General features: G+C 40.1%; 1 protein-coding gene across 1 annotated transcript in view; it reads left to right on the forward strand.

Moving 5' to 3' along the window:
- Positions 1-19,814, forward strand: part of SVEP1 (sushi, von Willebrand factor type A, EGF and pentraxin domain containing 1) — a gene marked incomplete at its 5' end in the record, with an annotated part of 105,546 nt that overhangs the window by 13,986 nt on the left and 71,746 nt on the right. Inside the window, 3 exons of the mRNA XM_010141522.1 lie at positions 12,099-12,257; positions 12,506-12,685; positions 17,454-17,633. Coding sequence (XP_010139824.1) covers positions 12,099-12,257; positions 12,506-12,685; positions 17,454-17,633 — 519 coding nt within the window. The remainder of the gene's footprint in view (positions 1-12,098; positions 12,258-12,505; positions 12,686-17,453; positions 17,634-19,814) is intronic.

Below are 19,814 nucleotides of genomic sequence, written 5' to 3' on the forward strand. Positions count from 1 at the left end.
TTCAGCAGGTGCCTGGACAATTTCCCTTCTGTCACTGGCAAGAAGGCAACTCACACCCTGAGAACATTTGGGGAGCCCCTTACTGTCTTGTTCCCCCACTTCTTTTAACTACCTGTCTCTCAAAATGCAGGTGATGGATTACAGCTGTTAATTGTCTGGGTTTTGCCTCAAGGAGGAAGCACAGACAATTATTAAAGGTAACAAGTTCAAGGTCTGTGAATATGATGCTTCTCAAAGTTGTCTGTAACATTTTTAATTTCACTCCCAGTGATGTTAGAAATTGATTTATTCTCACTACTTCTAAGGTCATTTTTGGGAGGCCTCCTACATTGAAATGGAAGGTGCAGCACCTCATACGTTGGCACGTCAAGGAGGTAGTTTATCATCTGTCACTTGCATCCCTCACTGGTTCACAGTCTGAAAAAGTGCAAGAAATTAGCCAAGAACTTGGATCCAGCTCAGGAAAAAGTGGGGTATTTTTAGACAGCATTAATTACCTTGTGAACCTAATTGGAATCAAATGTTGTTTAGGAATAGATCTTCTGGCTGAAAATCAGTGGTTAAATAATCAAAAGTCTTAGGTCCATTAAGCAGTGATTTAATTGCTGCTAACCTGTTTATTTATTTATTTATTTCAGTGAACAATATTCCTCCCTTCTTTCCATCTCTGCAGGCATAGATGGCCTTGTTTAAGACAAAGGTGCTCAGAAAAAGGGTGTGTATTTAGAGAAGTAGTAGGACTGGAAGTGTTGCAGACCTTTTTCCTCCCAAAATGTACAAAGGATATCACTGCCCTTTGTAAAGAGAACAAGTGATTCGGCTTCTTCAAGGTGGAAAAAAACACCCTTGAAGCTGAGAAGAGGATGGAGAAGTGGGACATAGAGCATAGTTTCCCTTTGATGTACAGAGAGGCCTGAGCACCTGACAGTTCTTGAAAAAACCTCGTGCTGCTGTTTCCCTGCTCCCTTTCTGGCAGCAGCATCAGGCTTTTCTAGTTTAAACAACTGCAATTCAATAAAGCCTTTGGATTTACTTGCAGATTGATACTTCAGCACAAGTTTGGTCAATACTGATAGCAAGAAGGGGTCTTAGGAACACATGGCTCACTAGAACAGATTCCTGCTTTATGGGAGAACTGCACTGCGGAAGGTTCCGTCCTTGCAGAGTGGCTAAGGGATGGGGACCAGGTTAGTGCTGTCCATTGAGGAATGCAAAGACATTGTTCAGAAATGTTTTAATGGAGGCTCTTTACAGAAGGAAGCTTTGTTAGACTGAGGAATAAGGCTGTATATTTAGTTGTTGTACTGCAATATGATCCTTTTTATCTTTAATCTTTTTTACCATAGCTTTTGGGGTACTAAAGTTCACTTCGTTGGCAGGCACAGGACTTGGTACTTAAAACACATTCCTCCAGTTCAAATCTGAGGTGACCCTTTTACTAGCAGCTGACATCACTTTAGCAAGAGTCAGACCCGTCCTTAAGGACTTCCTTATGTCTTGCACAGAAATGAGAGGGGAGAAAGAAAAGAGAGAGTGGGGGAGATGAAGTGAGAAGGAGTCACTTCTCTAAATGTTTCTTGAGCAAGCAGCAGTTAATAGCATAGCGATCTAGTTCTCTCAGTGCTATTCCTTTCAGTAAACAAGGCTCTACTTTGATCTACATATTTAGATAATTTTAAAAGAATTCAGGAGATCCTGTCAGTTTTCGTGAGTTTTGCACGAGGAATGGAGAATGAGATTTATGGCATTTTTCACTGCAAGTCATGGGTATCAGTAGCGATTCCAGGAATTAAGTAGAAAATATAACATTGAGATTACAACAGTTTACTGAACTCTACATGGGAATAGCTGGGCTAGTTTCACAATATGTAAAAAAACAATTGGCAAAAATGCCATTTTTTTTTTGTCTGATTACTGGCCTGAGCCATTGCATGTGCTTTAGCTCTCTTAAGTTAACCAAAAAACTGTCTGACTCCTACCCTGGGCTGCTAAGTAAATAAACATGGAAATAGTGACATATGTTCTCCATCTGCACAGTCATGTGCTGTATCTTCAGTGATCAGAAATGTTGCTTAATAGGAATACAATCACTGTTGCTGAAAAGTATATTTAATGATTAAAAATAAGGGATGCAGAAACAAGGCCAAGTTTGGCACCTAATGTGGTAGTGACAGTTTATTGAAGGTCTGGCAGAAATGGCTTCACTTTCCTGTTTATAGTAGCTTCTACTTGCTGCATTCCCCATCTGTGATTCAGCAACTGGAACTACTCTGATCTGCAGAGAAAGGGGACAGAAAGAGGTATCTTTTTTTTTTTTCCTTAATGGTCATATGCACAAACAGCTATTGCAGGTGGGTGTTGGAGGCAACAGCATAAAGGGAACATTACATATTAGACTAGTAAAATACTCCAGTACCATACAGTGTTCTGTTAATATTTTGCCAGAGAGCAAATTCACAATTTTTGCCTGAATGAGGAGAAAATCTAAGGATGTGGAGTCTCTGACTCCTCGTGGATTCCTTGTGCGAATTGCTACCCTCAGGACAGCCAGTTTGTTCATTCAGTTTGATCAGAGAGTCAGTTTTAGTTACACTTTTAAGTCCCAAGAATCGTTGAACACAAAACTGTGATCAAGTTGCTGAGTAGGTGACCACATTGAGCCACTGCCTGGTGGTTCTTCACTGCAGAAACCTATCAGTGCTGTAAAGCTTGGGGTGCATGCTTTGTTGGCTTCTAAACACCAATCCCTTATTTTTGTTAAAATTACCTTTGAGGAATCCCAGGAGAAGACAGTCTGTTGAGTTAGCCATGTGACATGAGACTCTTGCACCCTGCTTCTGAAAGAAATTTAGGCTGTGCTGAGCAAGTGCTGACTTTAGCAGTGATTTCACTGTGTCCCAAGAGTTGTAAGCAGTGGACTAGATTCTCACTTCTGTCCAGCTTCCTCTAGATGTGACACATCAAGAGTTGTTAAGGAACCAATTTTTTTTGTCCCTAGCCCCAGTTCAGACTTCTCTTTTTCCAAGCAGTCCCTCTTTTCAGTTGTGGGTAAAGGAGCACTATTTCTTGCTGTCCATTGTGTGCCTCTAGCTGACACAGAAGTTAGCTGAGCAGCATAGAGGGCAAGCTCCCAGTTGGAGCTTCTGATGCATCCAGCTGTGATCGCTTGGGATTTGTAATTTTGGCCAGTTGGGCATCTAGTACCTCCTTATTAGTCTATCCTGTTAGAGAGGTGACGGATTGGTGGATCTGTTGGTACGGTGAGGAGTAATCAAAAAGTAAGAAGTATGGAGTGACTTTGCTCCCTGCATCTGATTTGAATCCCTCTCCGCAAATCTGTTCTTGTCGTGGCCCCTCTCTTTCCTTCTTGACCCAGAACCCTTTCTGTCAGCTGAAAGGAAGAGTGAAGTTATTTGATGCATGATACGATGTTGTACCAGGCCTAGAAAAAAATGGATTTCCAGTGCCTTCCGACAGGACAGATACTAGATCTCTGAAACAGATACTTGTTCATCTGTGTGTAGCACAAACTAAACAGAATGTTTGCATTCTTTTAAAGGGAGTTTGCTTTACTTCAGCCTGTCTGTATGTTTTCAGAGTTTTGTGAAAGCAAAGATATGTCTTCACAGCCAGTACATTAAAATAGCAAATAAATGCACCTAGGACAGGACGGTGATGTTCTTTTCCAGTGTTTATGTAATCAAATAGCAAGAAGCTGTCCAGAGATCCAGGACACTTAGAACAGTTTGATTTAGAGTAGCATGTGTTGTCACATCAGCAGTGATCAAGGTTTACTGAGGAACACGTGTCTGTGATTACGATGAAGACCATGTCCAGAGAAGCCAACATATAGTAGTTCTGCTCTGAGCTAAGTGTTTTCAGAATTTATTTCCATTTTTAAGGAAGAGTCTGATTCCATGCAAAGTTTTGGACACAAAACCTTCATTTGCACATAAATAAATTCATAAATAATCTCTATTTGCATAGCAAACTTTACACTGTCAACTAAGTTAATTTACCAGAAAGACCTTTTTGTAGTTTCAGAATTTGTTGTACACTTTTACCCCAACATGTTTTAAAAATATGCAGGGACAAATCAGTGTTCAAGCTCTAAAAATCAAAAGTGCTGACATGAGCTGATACCAGTAGCTCATAGGGGTGTTTATGTTTGCGTTGGGTATGCCCTCCAAATGTATCACCAAGGCTAGGTTTGATGTCTGTGAAAATAGCAAACCTGTAAACACTGTCTGCAATGCCACTGAGAATTAAACCAAAAGACCTTCGTTTCAATACATGAGTGCCATTTCTGTGTATACATATTGCACAAGTTGTCAGGATATATCGTGTGAACTTGCGGCTTCTCTTTTAAGTTACAGTACAGTACATAGAATCCAAAATTTATTTTTTTATTCCTGAATAAGACACATGCTTGGAGGCAGAGACATTACCCCCAGTAGAAGTGTATATAGTAGTCTTTTTATGGTTGTATAACATTTAAAACACTCTTAAAATCTCTGTGTCCTTGCAATGCACGTGTGATTCAAGTGTGAATTAAGACTCTCACCATGTTTTTGACATACAATAGTTGGTCTGCCTCTTAAAAGAGGTTTAAAGCAGGGCATAAATTGATTTTCTGTATGTTCTCAGTACTGCTGCTATTACCTAGGAGGATGTTTTGCAGTCAGAATCATTGCTTTGCAGTAGTCCTATGTAAATGTGCTGGCCCGAAGATTACCCCGGGATGCTCAGCACAGTTGTGGCTCATGGATACAGCTTCCTGTGGAAGAAGGTGCTTGTAGGCATCCTAACTTTTACAAGCTGTGATAGCTCTTGGACTTAAATTCTTCATCAGACAGTTTGTTCCCTGCTCTATATAAGCCTGCGGTGCAGAATGAGATGTCACCCAAGGGACTACATCTTCCAGGCAACTTTCCAGTTCTGCCCCATGGGAGAGGGTCCAAGTCTCTTTTTTATCTTGAGCAAGTTATTTCTGCTGGAAGTTTGTTATGACTGTTTGAAGTGCTTAAGAGATCTAGAGCTAGATCATCTCAGGGTGTCATTCCAAATGCTGCATCCTACTTGTTAGTGGAATATTGAGTTTTGATGTCTTTAGACTCGCTGGAAAGGTTTGAGTGAACCCCTTCCTATGTATCATATATAAAAGTAGCTAAACTTTGATTGTTTCAGCCTGCTCTCACCACTGAGAAGCAATTTGTAACTCTAATGTAAAGAAATGGAAGAAGATACATCAAATAGGAACAGAGAAGATATCTAGCTTGTTAAATTGCTAATCATGTTGCTTTGTGAGGGGTGCTTAAGGAATACTGACAAAGAGCAGATGGATGAGCAGGTTCAGTGCTGTCTGAAATTAATGGAGAGCACATGATGGGGATAACAGCAGATATTAAAGAGTTGGAGAAAATGCTGAGACTTAGCAGAAATCTTTCCCTGATCCCTACGCTTACAGGCAATGTCTTTTGCAGTCTTCGTACAAGTCATACATGTCAAGTGTTTAACTAAAGCCTCTTCCGTAGGTAATCCTAGCATGCTTCTGACTTATGGGGCTTTTTTATGGCATCATACATGCTACAAACTGCAGATTTTTTTCTCCTTAGCTTTCCGAAGACATTTCTTGGGCGCAAAATGCCAGTTCTGATAAACCTAGCCTAAGGAACATTTTAAAAAACACCTTCCTAGATAACTTTGATATGACAACAAAAGCTGTAACTTCTGGAGTCAGTCTCTACAGTAGAGACCCAGAGTCTGGAAAGTCTTTGAGAAGCAGTTTTAACTATCTTCATGTGCAGGTCCAGTGAGGTACCTTTCAGAGGCCAAGGTAGTCTGTGTTTTGCTGGCTCAAGCACCAGGCTTGTAAACACCAGGAGAGAAACTCACAACCATGGTTCATTTTTTCACTTATTAGAATAGACTTGGAAATCACAGAATCATGGGGCACATCAGTGCCCCATGTTTGCAGAATACAGTAGTTATAGCAACAACAAGAGATATCACTGCAAAATACGTGGAGAAGGCTGGGGACTGGAGAGTTTTGTGCAACTGTGGCTTCCATCAGTATGCTGGCCATGCTACTTATGTGCTTCCTTTGCAGAGGCCACTCACAAATCAACGGTGCAGCAGCAACAGAGCTGATTTTGGAGGCAAGAGGGAGGGTTGGTCAGCACTGCATGCTAGGACTGCAAGACATCCCAAACTCTTCCTCTGCTGCAGCAGTAGGTGGGAAAGCATCAGGAAGTCTCTGGCTGCTTGGTGTGGAACATGATCTCCATTTCCTCCGTGACACCGTGCATGACCCTTGTAAAGCATATTTTATCTGGTAGGCCATTGTCACAGGGAATATATAACAGCTCCTTGTTCCTAGTGCTTCTTCTAATAGAGGGTGTGCCTTAGGCAAATCTGGATATGAGAGATGCAATTATCAGGGTATAAAGACATATCACATAATCATGTACTGTAACTTCTTTGTAATTCCTTTCTCTTGAAAGTTTTTACTTATATTTAGTAAAATAACTGAGCTTTATAGTCAGGCCCATTCATGGTGTAAATTTAAAACATGACTGATGGCAAATACAGCTTTCACAGCACTTGTTTCACACACACAAAGGTCAGGGTGACATATTTTCAAATTTTTGTGGGTTTTTTGCTATTGCCAAGGTTCAAGAATCTTAGATGAACTAAAGCAGTGGGAGAGAGACCCTACACCTTCAGGCTGTAATTCTGCTCAAAGGGCATAAATGTGAGTTAATTTGAGGTTTTGGTTGTCTTTATGTTGTGGACTATAATTCAGAGTAGTTCTAGGCACACACTGGATCTTCCACGTAACTTCCAGTGAATGAATAAAAGTACAAGACAGCATATGCCAGGTCAAAGGTCCACATAACCAAAAATCTGCTGTCCCATGTATGTTCTGTTACAGGAACTTGAAACAATGGAAGAGTCGAATACAAATACGCAGTGATTGTTGTTTAGAGATTCTGTGACCTATGGATTGTGTCATTTTTAGTAGACATCAAAATAAGAATAATTATTCATGTTATACACTGATTCTGGGACAGATTCACCACTTCATTATGTTGAATGCATATCCATGTAATCAGTGTCAAAAGTAATTACGGTATCATAAAACCAGTTTGATTAAATGGAAAACTAGGCTTTCTTTCCTCCTTGAAGAAGTCTGGGGACTGAGTTGCAAAGACTATTTATGTATTTGTGATTTGCATCAAGGTGTCATTTCATTTAGGCTTTACACATATGGTAAAAAACGAGAATTAGAGACTACAGTCATCACAGTAGCAGTGTATGAATAGAGCTCAGGTTGATGCAGGAGAGAGCAGGATATTGCCTAGCTGATTCCTGCAACATCCCGCAGAAGATAAACCCTTAATCGGATCCTTCATTAGCATCAAGTGTGGAAAAAACGGTTCATGCCAGGGATTGCTTAAGTAAATGTAGTTAGTGGGGGAAATTATGCATTGAAAATACAAAATCCCTCAAATTAATCTTTAAAATACATGGAGTTTAACTCTCTTCTCTCTTACTTGGAATAAATGAAGAAGAATTCCGTTTCAGTGACTTAGATACACTAATGTAGTTGGAGGGGAAATTGAGCTTGCCTGTTCTCCCAGGATTTTAAAAGATTTACATTTTTAAGGCAAAATTATTAATCCTTGAAATTTGTACTCATGTGTTCAGAGGAAGAATTGTCACCCTGTGTCAGTAGAGCCTTTTGACATATGATCTCTACCTGTTTAAATCCAGACTGGACTTCTTATGCCATCATGTGGGTTCAATACCAGTTGGCTTAACTTTGCCACTGGCTTTAGTATTTGCAGTTTAAAAAAAGCCAAACTGGTTAATACGTGTTAAGTGTTTGATGAATCTCTGAAATGTACCTTGGTTTATGTTGTCACTTTTACAATGTTAAATTCTTTTTGTTTGAAGATTAAAGTATCAAATCTGTCATTATTATAGACAGGCAGAGCAGAACTCCTACTGATTTGAAAGTCTGTCCTTTTTGGTAGGCTTTCCTAACTTTCCTTGTCCGTTGTTCAGCTTTAGGCAATGTCTTGACATATAGGTATGCTCTCAATTCACATCCTTTGACTGAAAAGGTTTTTTACCTACCCCGTGGGCCTTTTTTCTAGCAAACTTTTCCTTTCTAGTGATCTCTTTTCTGTATGCATTTTAATTTTTTTCTGATAGATAAAGGAGTAAGAAAGTGTGTTCCATTGGTGGTCCAAGGAATCATCAACATTGTAGTGTTAAAAAACAGAAGAGACATGCTGGATTTTCTTATATTTTTACGGTTAGTTGTACGCTCTAGGAGACCATAAATGAGGAGGAAAATGCAGGAGGAGTGCTGAAATAAGCATGTATTATTTCATTTCCATTTCTGATCAGAAGGTTATTACACTATCATTACCATGGATGATAGAATCTGAATGTGAATCGTTGGTGAGTACCTACCATTTTATGAAAGCAGGCTGTTGTTGATGACAGCTTCAATATAAGCCATCTTTGTGTCCTTGGGGAGTTTGGGGCCTCTCCTTGTTTGAATTAGCACACTAATCCCTGCTTCCAGATGCCCTTTCATTCCCGTAACAAAGAGGTAGTCCTCTGGTGTAACTCAGTATTCTCTATTCCAGTCTCAAGACAAGAATTGCATTATACAAAAAACATTTCCTTGCTTCTTCCCTTGCTTCTGGGCAATGAACAACATGGTTCACGTGTAGGCAGTAGTTAAATCTTTTAAGAAGATCATACATGCATATGGCCTTAAGCGTCCTATCTGTTTAAAGGCTGATACTGTTAAAATTGTTTCCCCATTTTAAAATTCTTGCTTTTTTGCTATTCTTGACAGTGCCGTGTTGATGCTAATTTAAACTGGGGTTCATTCATATACTTTTTTTGAGCCTTTTTGTACTATTACATTGTTGGCAAGGGGAAACAAGCCTTGAAAAAAATTAATTTGTTTTTACAGATTAGCACTAGAGGACGTGATCTCTCCCTGCAGTCAGTTTTTGTGGGTATAGAGGGCTTGTTGGTGAGTGCACACTGGTGACTAGAATGCAATGAAAATTCAGCACTGCTTGAATCTTGGAAGCGAAACCAGAGAGACACATGTATGATCAGTCATGGATAGGGCCATGTGTGCTCTTCAGGCTTTCTCCTCTTGCCTCTGAATGCATTGTTTTGTATAGACTTGGGCCATGCTGTAGTGCTGTCTGGAGCAGGAGGAGACAAGTCTGCAGTCTAGCTGGGTCACCTATGAACAAGTCCAGTCTATAGCAGATGGCTGAAGCTCTGCTCTTCCACGGGTGATTTTGTATGGCCAGGCTAATCTCTACAGCTGTGATGGAAATGCACAGAGGTCAGCTTCATTCTTAAACTGTCTCTTGGCTTCACAGGATAGACTGTGTGATCTCACACGCTTGGATATAGCTTTGTAACCAAGTGTTACCCTGTGGAAATTCTGAATGTAACTTGTGTGCAGTTAAGTAGCTGAATACATCTAAGGGAGATGTGGGGCCAGTGGGCAGTTCAGGGACTCAGGCTTGGAGAAGAGTCTATGTAAAAAGCCAAGATAGGATGTAGTTTGATTTTTAGAAAGGAAACATTTGAAGCATGCAAAAAAAATCAGGACATCTGGGGAAACTTGTCTTTCCCAGTAGAAACATTAATAACCTTTTAAACAGTATTATTTACCACCTGCTGCTTCACTGGAGAGAGCAAATTGTCAGTGTATTGCAGAATGAACACTTTTCATCAAAGCTAGACTGATTCAAAGCCCTAAGCAAAACACTGGGTTTGTTTTTAAAAATGCCCACATCATAGAATGGTTGATTATTTTTATCCCATTGTTCTCAAAACAGAAACAAAAAAGAGCTGCTGCTTCTTTATCTAAGGTGAGGTTGCAGGAAAGTGAGAAGTTGGGTTGGGGTTTTGTTGTTCTTTGGGTTTTTTTTTTTAATGAAGTACTTCTTTTAGATGTCATTTTATATGCCACAGTGAACAGAAGAAACTGATTCACTTTCGCTAGCACGTGGAGGACAGCTTTATCATACAGCAGGTCCCCTACGATGTTTAACATGAGCTCTTTCCTGTATGCTTTTGGATGCACTTCATTACTTCTTGCTGAATACTGCTGAGTTTTAACAAGGATGCACAAAAGACTTCCACAAAGACAAAAGTCCCAGAGGGAATTGTTTCTGAGCTTGAGAGTAATACCTCTGATATTTAGCAAGTTTGGAGGTGATCACCTGAAGCATGAGAGAGTGTTTCAGAGAGATCTAATATCCAAGGAATAGATTTCTGCACGGAAGAGATGAAAGAAACAGTAACGGTACAAGAGGAATGTCTTGGATGGGAAGAGCAGATTAAGTATAGGAAAGGAATTTTTTTACAAATGCTTTTCCAAAAGACAGAACATAAATTAAAAATTCCCAGCTCTAATTCTGATTTAATTTTTCTACCTTTTTCGTTTCTGAAGTGCTTTGATTTGTACATACATCCTTTACTGCTTAGGCATTTTCGTGGTCTTTTTAAAAGTGTGTTTAAAATACAGAAACCAAAATCACCTTTTACCTGCTAGCCACTCTGGTTGCTTTCTTCAAAATAAACCTGCAAATTTTTCTGAAAAGGAAACAAAAATATTATCTCTGGAAGCTATTAAAAGACTATGCTTCTGGAAAGAAGTGCTAACTGTTCGTATGGGCTGACTTTCTAAGGCATAATCCATAAAATTCTGTTTATGAAAGTCAATTCTCTTATGACAGGTGAGAAAAAAGGAGGTTTTGTTGTTTTTTTTTTTTCCTCAGTTGCCTAGAAAGCTGTTTTCATTAGTAAGAAAAGAGATGGACTATCTTAGCACCTAACTCACATAGCAAACAGAGCTGATCCAGTATCTATCAAAGAAAAGACTGATGCTGCCAGGATCTCGGAACTCAAGGTGTGCTCCAGAAGCAGAGCACACCTGACTGTGTAAGGACGAAGGCACTTGAGGAGCTTCATGGTGTACAGTTCTTTGTACCATCCAGAGTTCCATCAGATGGTACAAAGTAACTAAACTGAGGGGAGGAAATGAGAGGGTGCCTTGAAGTCTATGAGAGAAAGTGTGGCCATAAGGAAAATTTGTAGACAGTTAAATTAACAAAATTAGAACTTTTTTTGGCTGAGTTTCAATATTAGTATTCCATAACCACCTCAAAATATTTGCTCAACTCTACATCAGGAAGTATGTTTTTCAGCAGAAGTGTCTTTGAGTTCTATTTCAGGTGGTAAACTGATCAATCAATACTTCATCAGTACCTGTTGTTTAGTCACTCCCCTGTTTCTTACATCATCTTTGTGAAATAAATAATTTTAGTGGTTTCCTGAAGAACAGAATTCAAGGCAAAGAAAGATGAGGCTCAGTCTTACCCAACCAATCTCAAGTTCTCTGGTGAGAGAACCTCTGAAGACATCTCTTGAATCTTTTTAAGGCTTGTGCATGTAGATGCACAGAGTTAAAAATATTGAATGGGATAGAAATGAGTGCAACAGCTTCAGAGAGCAGTTGTTTTAATTAATCACGTCATTATTTGTGTTTAAAACATTTTAGCAAGTATAGTATGTAGATTATATATAATCCTGTGTAGGTCAAGGGCAGGGGTTTTTTGCTAGTGTGAGCTTGTTACTAAGAACTTGGATGCATTAGGTTTCAGTGTAGTTTTGAATGACAGGGATTTTGTCCGAACAAAGATTTTTACACCTCTAAATCAAGAATGTCTTCATGAGGTCAGCACAGGTTTTATCAGTGAAAATCTGATGTGTCTTCTCTGACTGGGCTTTTCAAGAAGATGAGTCATGCAATTAGTATCAGTCCCCAGACAGTCACTGGAGAGACCTGAACCACGTTTGGTAGGCTTTAGTTGGCTCCTGTAAGAACTGTATAGCACTTAAGTGGAGAGTGCTCCTGCCCTAGATGCCACTGGATGTATGAGGCAGGAAAGAATAATGTAAAAAAGTAAAGCAAAATTATGCGAGCTGTGAAGGGCGGATATCCTGAACTCCTTTCTGTCACATTTTGTTTTGCTCAACAGCTTGTCCACCAGGAACATATAAGCCTGAAGGTTCACCGGGTGGAATCAGCACTTGCACCTCATGTCCTGATGAGAATCATACTTCTCCACCAGGAAGTACCTCCATCGAGGATTGTACATGCAGGGAGGGATATCATGCTGTAGGACAAACCTGTGAAGGTAAGCGTTTCCATCCAGGAACGGAATACCTCTGGAATGCACAATGCAGTGCTGGGACAGTTTTGTTACTTGTGTTTGTACTGTGTGAAGGACATGTCAAATTGCATGCAAGATTCTCTTTGTCATTGCAAAACAACAAAAGTACCAAGATGCAAGTTGAGTTGGGAATTAAAAAAAAATGTTTTCCTTCAGTAGCCAGTTGCACTCCAGCTAGCGTCATAACTCTGTCGTGGTTGTTTGTTATCTAGTTGTTCACTGCCCTGAACTGAAGCCCCCTGAAAATGGTTACTTTGTCCAGAATGTCTGCAACAATTACTTTAACGCTGCCTGCGGGATCCGATGCAAAGCAGGGTTTGATCTCGTGGGAAGCAGCATCCGACTTTGTCAGCCAGACGGCCAGTGGTCTGGATCAGAGGCTGCTTGCAGAGGTATGGATGTCATGAGTTTGAAAAGTCTTTTTCTGTTGTATTAGTTTGTTCTTAACAGTGGTTTTCTCTGCTCACTACATAGTTGTGTGTGCAGACCTGATGCTGTTAGCTTTTGAGTAGAAAAGTTTTTCAAGGATAAACTCCCACTCCAGTCAGTCTGTTTCCCTCCTTCTTAAAGTGGAAGTAGGACATATACAACAGAAAATGCAGAGCAGTATTTACTAGGCAGACAGTCTTGCAAGTGAATCTACACTTTCCATCCTTAAACCTCTCCCCACCTAATTTCTGTGAATTTTGTATCTACATTATGTAAATCCAGCATACTTAACAAGTAGTCAAAAATATAACAAGACCTTGCCACAGGGGTATTCTAGAACATCCACCAGACTCCTGGCATAGGTGGGCATTGGTGTGGGAAGACATTAACCATGGAAGAATACCATTTTGCTTTCCTACAGCTTCTTCTTAGGAAAAATAGCTTGGGCTGTGAGCATAGTCTTCAGAAAAATTTTGAGTAGCGTTTCACTAGAGAGCAACTGGCAGTATCCTAGAAGTTCACTGTAAGAGAATGTCAGCTGCAAAACAAATAAACAGAAGATGTAAAGGGAGGACACATTTGAAAGAGATACCTGAAAAACACCTATTTCTGGAGCTCTTAATGAGTGCATAGGAGCACACCTTTGTTTTGTTATCACTTTTCTCTGCCTGAGGTTGAGTTCTTGATGATTTAGGATGGGAGCAGCATCCACATGTAGTCCTGTCTGGAATGTCTTCCAAAGAGGGTCTGAAAAAGCAGGTAGCAGCCCTCATCTCAACAGCCACAGGTTGTGGTTCAACATGTTCGACTTGAGCTGGATGCACTTGACAGTAGTATGCTGCAGTGGAAGCTAGTAAATAAGAAGTCATCAGCTCCTTCTCTAAGTCTTGATCTGCCCTTCAATTCAGGGAAGGAGTCAGGACAGATCCTTGGAGGCAAGAGCTCTTTATGCCACCACAGCAAACACTACAGCCCTTAAAGAAAAAGGAAGTCAAGGTTCTGAAAGTTGGTATCTGAGCTAGAGATCAGTTCCTCAGAACATTCTTATATAGCAGTTCACTTATGCTTACGTTGCAGGACTGCCCTTCAAATAATCCTGTAAAACCTAGTCTTCATTTAGAACTTCCAGTGACAGAAGGCAGGCTTTCAGTAGAAAATAAATTGCTGACCACTACCATGAGGATGTCTTGAGAAGCTAGACATAGAGCTGTTGACTTGCCAGCAGTCAAAACACAGACTGCAGATGCGTGCTACTTCGCATAGACCGGAATACTGGGAAAGAGCACCTGCCTGTCAAAGCTTCTGTTACACAGTAGCCTCCTGTGCAAAAAATCTGGGAGAATCTGCTATCATCCACAAAGAAAGGATCACTTTTTTCACTATCTATAGAGAAGTGGAAGATTCTAGTATTTGGAAAACTTCTTGGAGTATTTAAAAAATATGCACTGATTGGGTGTTGCTGCATAATTTTACTTTAAGAGGGAATTTGTCTGGAAGGTGGGGAAAAGTCGGCCTTGAGATATGGTCATGATGTTAAGTTAATATCTTTTGAAACGTTGAAAGGGTATATTTTTGCTTTTATTGTGTCATTTTCCATCATACTGAAGACTTCCCATTAAAAAAAAAAATAAAATATCCTATCCTTACTTATGTTGAATCTGCTAGTCTTGATTCACTCAGAATATGAAAAGGAGCAAGATCAAAGGCATAGTATATAGCTGTCTTATTAATCCCAGGAATATTTTATCAAATAAATTAAGAAGGGAGAGTGAAGGAAAATCCCTTCACGCTGCTTTGGATTTTGACATTAAACACTCCTCAGTTGTTCTGATGGCTAAAATCTTCTGTGCTATTGGAAAGTGATTCAGGCAGTTGTGTCATGCAATTAACAGTGACGCATGTGAAAAAACAGCTACAAAGCTTGTATTTAATCCAGAAAAATGTATTAGGAGAAAAACCAGAGCAAGCAGAATATACTATTGTTATTGTTTTCACTGGCTTTATGGTAATATTTCTTGGTTATGGAAAATGGCTTATTGATTAGAGGATGGTTTTGTGTTTAATGCATGGTACTATAAGCAGGATTACATGGACTCAGTTACAGGTTTCTGCCAGAGCCATACTGAGACACTGAGTAAGCATGAACATTGAAACGCTGAAGAGGCAGAAGCAATACAGCTGTGCTTCCAGAAGAGTGGCTAGACTTTCCACATAGTGGAAGGGAGTGCTTTCTCTGTAGATACATTAACATTGCTGAGAACCCTAATTCATTCAGGCTTCCTCAGCAATGTCATAGAGTTTGGTAGATTTGCTTCCTTTTACCACAAATAGGTTTCCATATTAAAGGTTTCTGTAGAAACCTTAGAAGAGGAAGCCTGTTCACTTCTGTAAAAGTGACTCAGCTGTAAAAACGTCTTTCTTACTCTACTACAGTTAAGATACAGCATATTAGGAAACTGCTTTGAAGTTAGAGTGCCTCTTGTAAGACAGAAGTTTTCAAGACATTTTTAATACTCTCGAATGCATTTCCTAGCAGATGCTTGTGATTATGCAAGCTCAGAGGAATAGTATTTTCACAGAGACAGTGGTAATGCAGATATATCAGGTGCATCTGAATGACTTTTCTTCTCTTACTGTCCCTCCCTTCCTCCCTTCCTTCCTTCCTTCCTCTCTCCCTCCCTCCCTTCCTTCCTTCCTTCTTTCATTCTTCTTCCCTTCTTTCTTTCCTTTCCACTATAGATAGGTTTTGCTATAGACTTTTTTTTTCCACTCAGATGCCACTATGGCTGTTTTTAAAAAAGTCATTATTTACTATGTGTTTTTCGTAGCTTTAAGGGTCTTGTAGCTATTGGCATTTACACAGTTTGCATTCATTTGAAGGCTGTGGTCAGGGTATCTGTCCATTTATTAGTCTGAGAGTTATAGTGATCTCTTCAGTCCACGTGTCCACTTGTAGGCATGTCCTGTCTCATCAGTGTGCAGAGTAAACAACTTCCAGGAAAAGGAGAGTAAGCTGGCAAGTCGGCTTACTTTCTGAGTGCATTTGGAGGGGAGCTCATGCTTTGTTTCCTAGCTTCCAATCCTACCAGCAAGGATGGATTAGTTGGTAAAATCGGTATCCCAAACCACAGCACATCTCTGAAGCCAGCCATCACCAGAGCATGCCCTCCTGCTAGCAAGGTCAATGGAAGCTGAGAAGAATCCAGGGAGAACAGTGTTTACAGACCTGCAGTCTTCTTGATTATATTTTTGAGCAATCGCACTGTTAGCCCTTGTATGATTTTCTCCTAATAACTATTGAACATGATGAGCAGTATACGCCAGCTTCAGCTGAGAGCAGGGTTTTCAACCACAGTTTTCCACTAGTTTTGGAAAATCAGTAGCTAGTTATTGAATAGAGGCATGAATTATTGCAAGAAAAGGTGCATTAGGACCCCAGCTGGCATCTACACATCTGGACTTGCCATGACCCAGTTATTGTACATGTATCATCATCACAGTCACGGCTATACAGCTTAGCTGTTCAAGGGACCCAAAGGCCAGGCATTGTGTACGCAGCTCAGAGTCCTATCCAAAAGTGAGCAAGGGAACAAATGCAGAAGCATAAGATGCTGGATGAAAAGGAGGAGAGCTGGATGCAGTGCAAAGGAAAGAGGTCCTAGCAGAAGAGCTTGAGGTTATGACACTGAAACGAAGAACATCAATGCAGGCCTTATCAGTACTACTACTATTTTCTTCTTACTATCAGTCAGCTGTTTGGGGATTAGTGTTAATTACAATGTAGCTTTTTTGTTGCAACGTCAGGATTCAGTAACAAAACCTTGAGACAACCTGAGGATCACTCTCCATGCCTCATTTCCCTTTCTGCACACACATCCTGCACAGGACTGCATTCTCCTTGGCATTACTCTGCTTGTGAGATATGGCAGGAGAAAGACCTCTGTGCTGAGCAGCAGCCAGGGCTACCTCCATGGTGATCCCTACACCTGAAAGGGTTTCTTGTCTCCGCAACAGCCGAATTTCTCTTCATGTCTCATGGTCATGTTTCTATGACTGCCTTGCTTTCCTTCTTCCTCTTTCTCACTCCCTCACCGTGGTGATGTCTGCTGTTCTGATTTTTGGAGTCTCACACATGTCTCTGTCTACATCAAAACACTCCAGAGTGCCTGAGAAAGTTCTTGAGCACTGGCATACTGTCATCTGCGCTGTTAATAAGCTCTTAGTCACTTCCTTGGCATGCACTCCGCCCATACTAGACAGCCAACTGGAAATCCCTCAAAGACCTCTTAGGCATGGCTGGGGGATTAGAAACTTGCAAAGACACATACTTTTCCATGGGATTCCATTTGCCTGCAGCTGTCCTGTTTTGAAAGCTGATGGACATTACTAGCATAGGCCACGTGCTGTGTGCCAGATGCCTTTGATGACTAGGAACATTTCTGAGCACAGTTAGTTTGCAAGCTTGGACTTACTTCAGAACTTAGGTGAGCTTGGAAGTGTGTGCCCAACCTCATATGTACTATGTAAGACTGTTTCAGGAAGAGGAAGGTATCAAGCTTTGGATAAAAATTAGCTCTTTTACAGCCCTATTCCATAAATTTGTACAAATAAACTTACTAAGTAGTGTACAACCCAGTACCTGCCCCACCCCTGAACACCTGGACAAACTTAGTGTAACTCTATTGATTCTCAGTGCTGCAAAGTGAACTGGTGGGTTTTTTCCCTTTGCAGTTCGAACATGTCCCAAACTTAAGTCTCCTGAAAATGGACACATTAATTGTTCAACGGCTGATATCTCCTATAAGACAGTATGTCTTGTGACCTGCAATGAGGGCTATGAAATAGAAGGAAATACCAAACTCACCTGCCAGGGAACCTCACAGTGGGATTCAAAGGAGCCAAAGTGTGTGGGTGAGTATCTGATCAAACTCAGTCTGTCCATGTCAGAGTGCAGCATTTTCTGACATGCTGTCACAAGTGAGGAACTCTATTTTAATACATGGTGAAGCTACAATAGGAATGAGGATTTGTCTAGGGATGTTTTATGCAGGTCTTAGAAGTTGGGGAGAGGGAAAGCACTTTGTAAATTGAGAAAGTAGACAGATTATCATTGAAATCCACTGCAGACAGCTGATAACTAAAAGGTTGTTGCATCTGGTAAGTGTTAAGATGCTATGACACAATGTGTTGTAGGAAACATGGAAGTTGTGTACTACAGATTAAATGTGAACAATCAGGGGTTTGAGTTACAATTTCAGAGCTAAAGATGACCTCCAGGCAGGGACTAAAGTATGTTAGCCAGGCAGTGCGAGTGCTGAGTAGAGAGGTGGCAGTTGTCATTTTTACTTAACTCCCAGCAGAAAATAAGAGTTTAGGAAAGCTAGGGACCAAGCGACTCTAAGGCAGGATTCAGATATCACACCAGCTGTGCAGGTATAGATGAGCATATATTTCTGTTACAGAAATTAAGGATTGTAGTATTCAGAAGAGCCCTTTTAGGACTAGTGATAGACACTAACTTGGAAAAGTAAGGAGAAGAAATGCAGTTGGAACACTTTTGAGGGTAGACTGCAAAAAAAAAAAAAAGCACAAGGTTAAAATCCAGCAATTCAGAAGCTGATCCAGTGCTGACTAAAGGCAGGGTGAAGTATATGTTACTTGGGTTCACTAAATGTGATGCCAGTAGGGTAACTTGGCTTGAACCTGTGGCTGTTTTTTGCTGTTTCACTGTAGGCTTAAAATGTGGACTTTGCCCGGGACAAGAATAAATTTCTAACTGTAGATATGCTCTCTAAAATGATGAAAATAATCCACAACTATTAATTTATCAAGAGACTTTGTTAAGAGATCCTAATCTTTCTTGTGTTGAAATCAGTGGAAAAACTTCAATTAACTTCAAAAGGAAGGGACCCTGAAATCCTATTGGAAGATTATAATTGGAAGATTAACTGCATTCATCAGTTGAATTTATCCTTCCTAGCTTAACATTTTGATTATTAAAATCCAGCTCTATATCAGAAGATTTCTTTACACCATGCAGTATTGCCTCCGTTCCTGGATTACCCACGGCAGTAGCTTATTTTTGCTGAGTCTGAAAACCTTCCTTTGATTGTCATAGAGGGAAAAGTGTTAGCTGGAAAACATCTCTGCTGCTTCTTATTGTGACTGGTGTTGAGAACAAGCTTGCTGAGATTCTTGTTCGGTATAGTTGTGTGGAGTTTTATTCGGGGAAGGATGGAAATCAGAAAACGAATATCATGTCCTCCTCAAAATTACCCTTTGTGCTACTTTTCTTGATGGTCATCATTACCATGGAGGTTTTCTGTGTTTATTTTTAGTCTGAACAGCTCCTAACTATTATGTATCATCTGCTACACAAAAAATAACCACAAATCCTGCTGTATCTAAGCATTTTTAATTGATGATTTAATAATTTCCTACTCTTCTGTTAGAAAAATGAAGTGGAATTTAGTTCAGTCTCTTTCCTTGAAATGTATTTCTTCGACCTTGGGGTGCTCTCCTAGCTCGTTTTCTGAATAGTTTTCAGTTTGAGAGCACATTTGTGCAGAGTTTACCATATTTAAAAGTTAGCTCACTTGAGACTGTACCACAAATATCTTTAACCATAACTGACACTGTACCATAACATACCCTGGATTGTTTACAGTCACTTCTGTGAAGTCTGTTGTCATATGCATCTTTTTCCAAGAGAATGGAAGCTAATGCAAGTTTGGCTATTACATATGTTTTAAATTTTTGTATTTTCTTGAAAGATGCTGTTAACAATGAGTTACTTTTGAGTAAGTACCATATACTATAGACACCTTACAAACAAAAAGGGAGGTTTTGTCCAATTTGAAAAAAGTATTATTTACAGTCTGGTTCTTCAGTTTCCTTCCCCATTGGCGAAAGATCCAGCAGATTAAAATTAATAAATTAATTAATTAACGTTGCAGGATACTGTTCTTCTTGCTTTGTTCAAGGTTTAGTGATGAAAGGTAAACATACGGATGGCATCCAGGGTGTTGATGCCACCTAGTGTTGAAAGAATAACTGCTCTACACTTCTAATGGCAGTGGACCAGCTCTTTCC

The sequence above is a fragment of the Buceros rhinoceros genome, unplaced genomic scaffold (assembly GCF_000710305.1).
Source record: "Buceros rhinoceros silvestris isolate BGI_N320 unplaced genomic scaffold, ASM71030v1 scaffold15458, whole genome shotgun sequence".
In the NCBI taxonomy this organism is placed as follows: Eukaryota; Metazoa; Chordata; class Aves; order Bucerotiformes; family Bucerotidae; genus Buceros; species Buceros rhinoceros.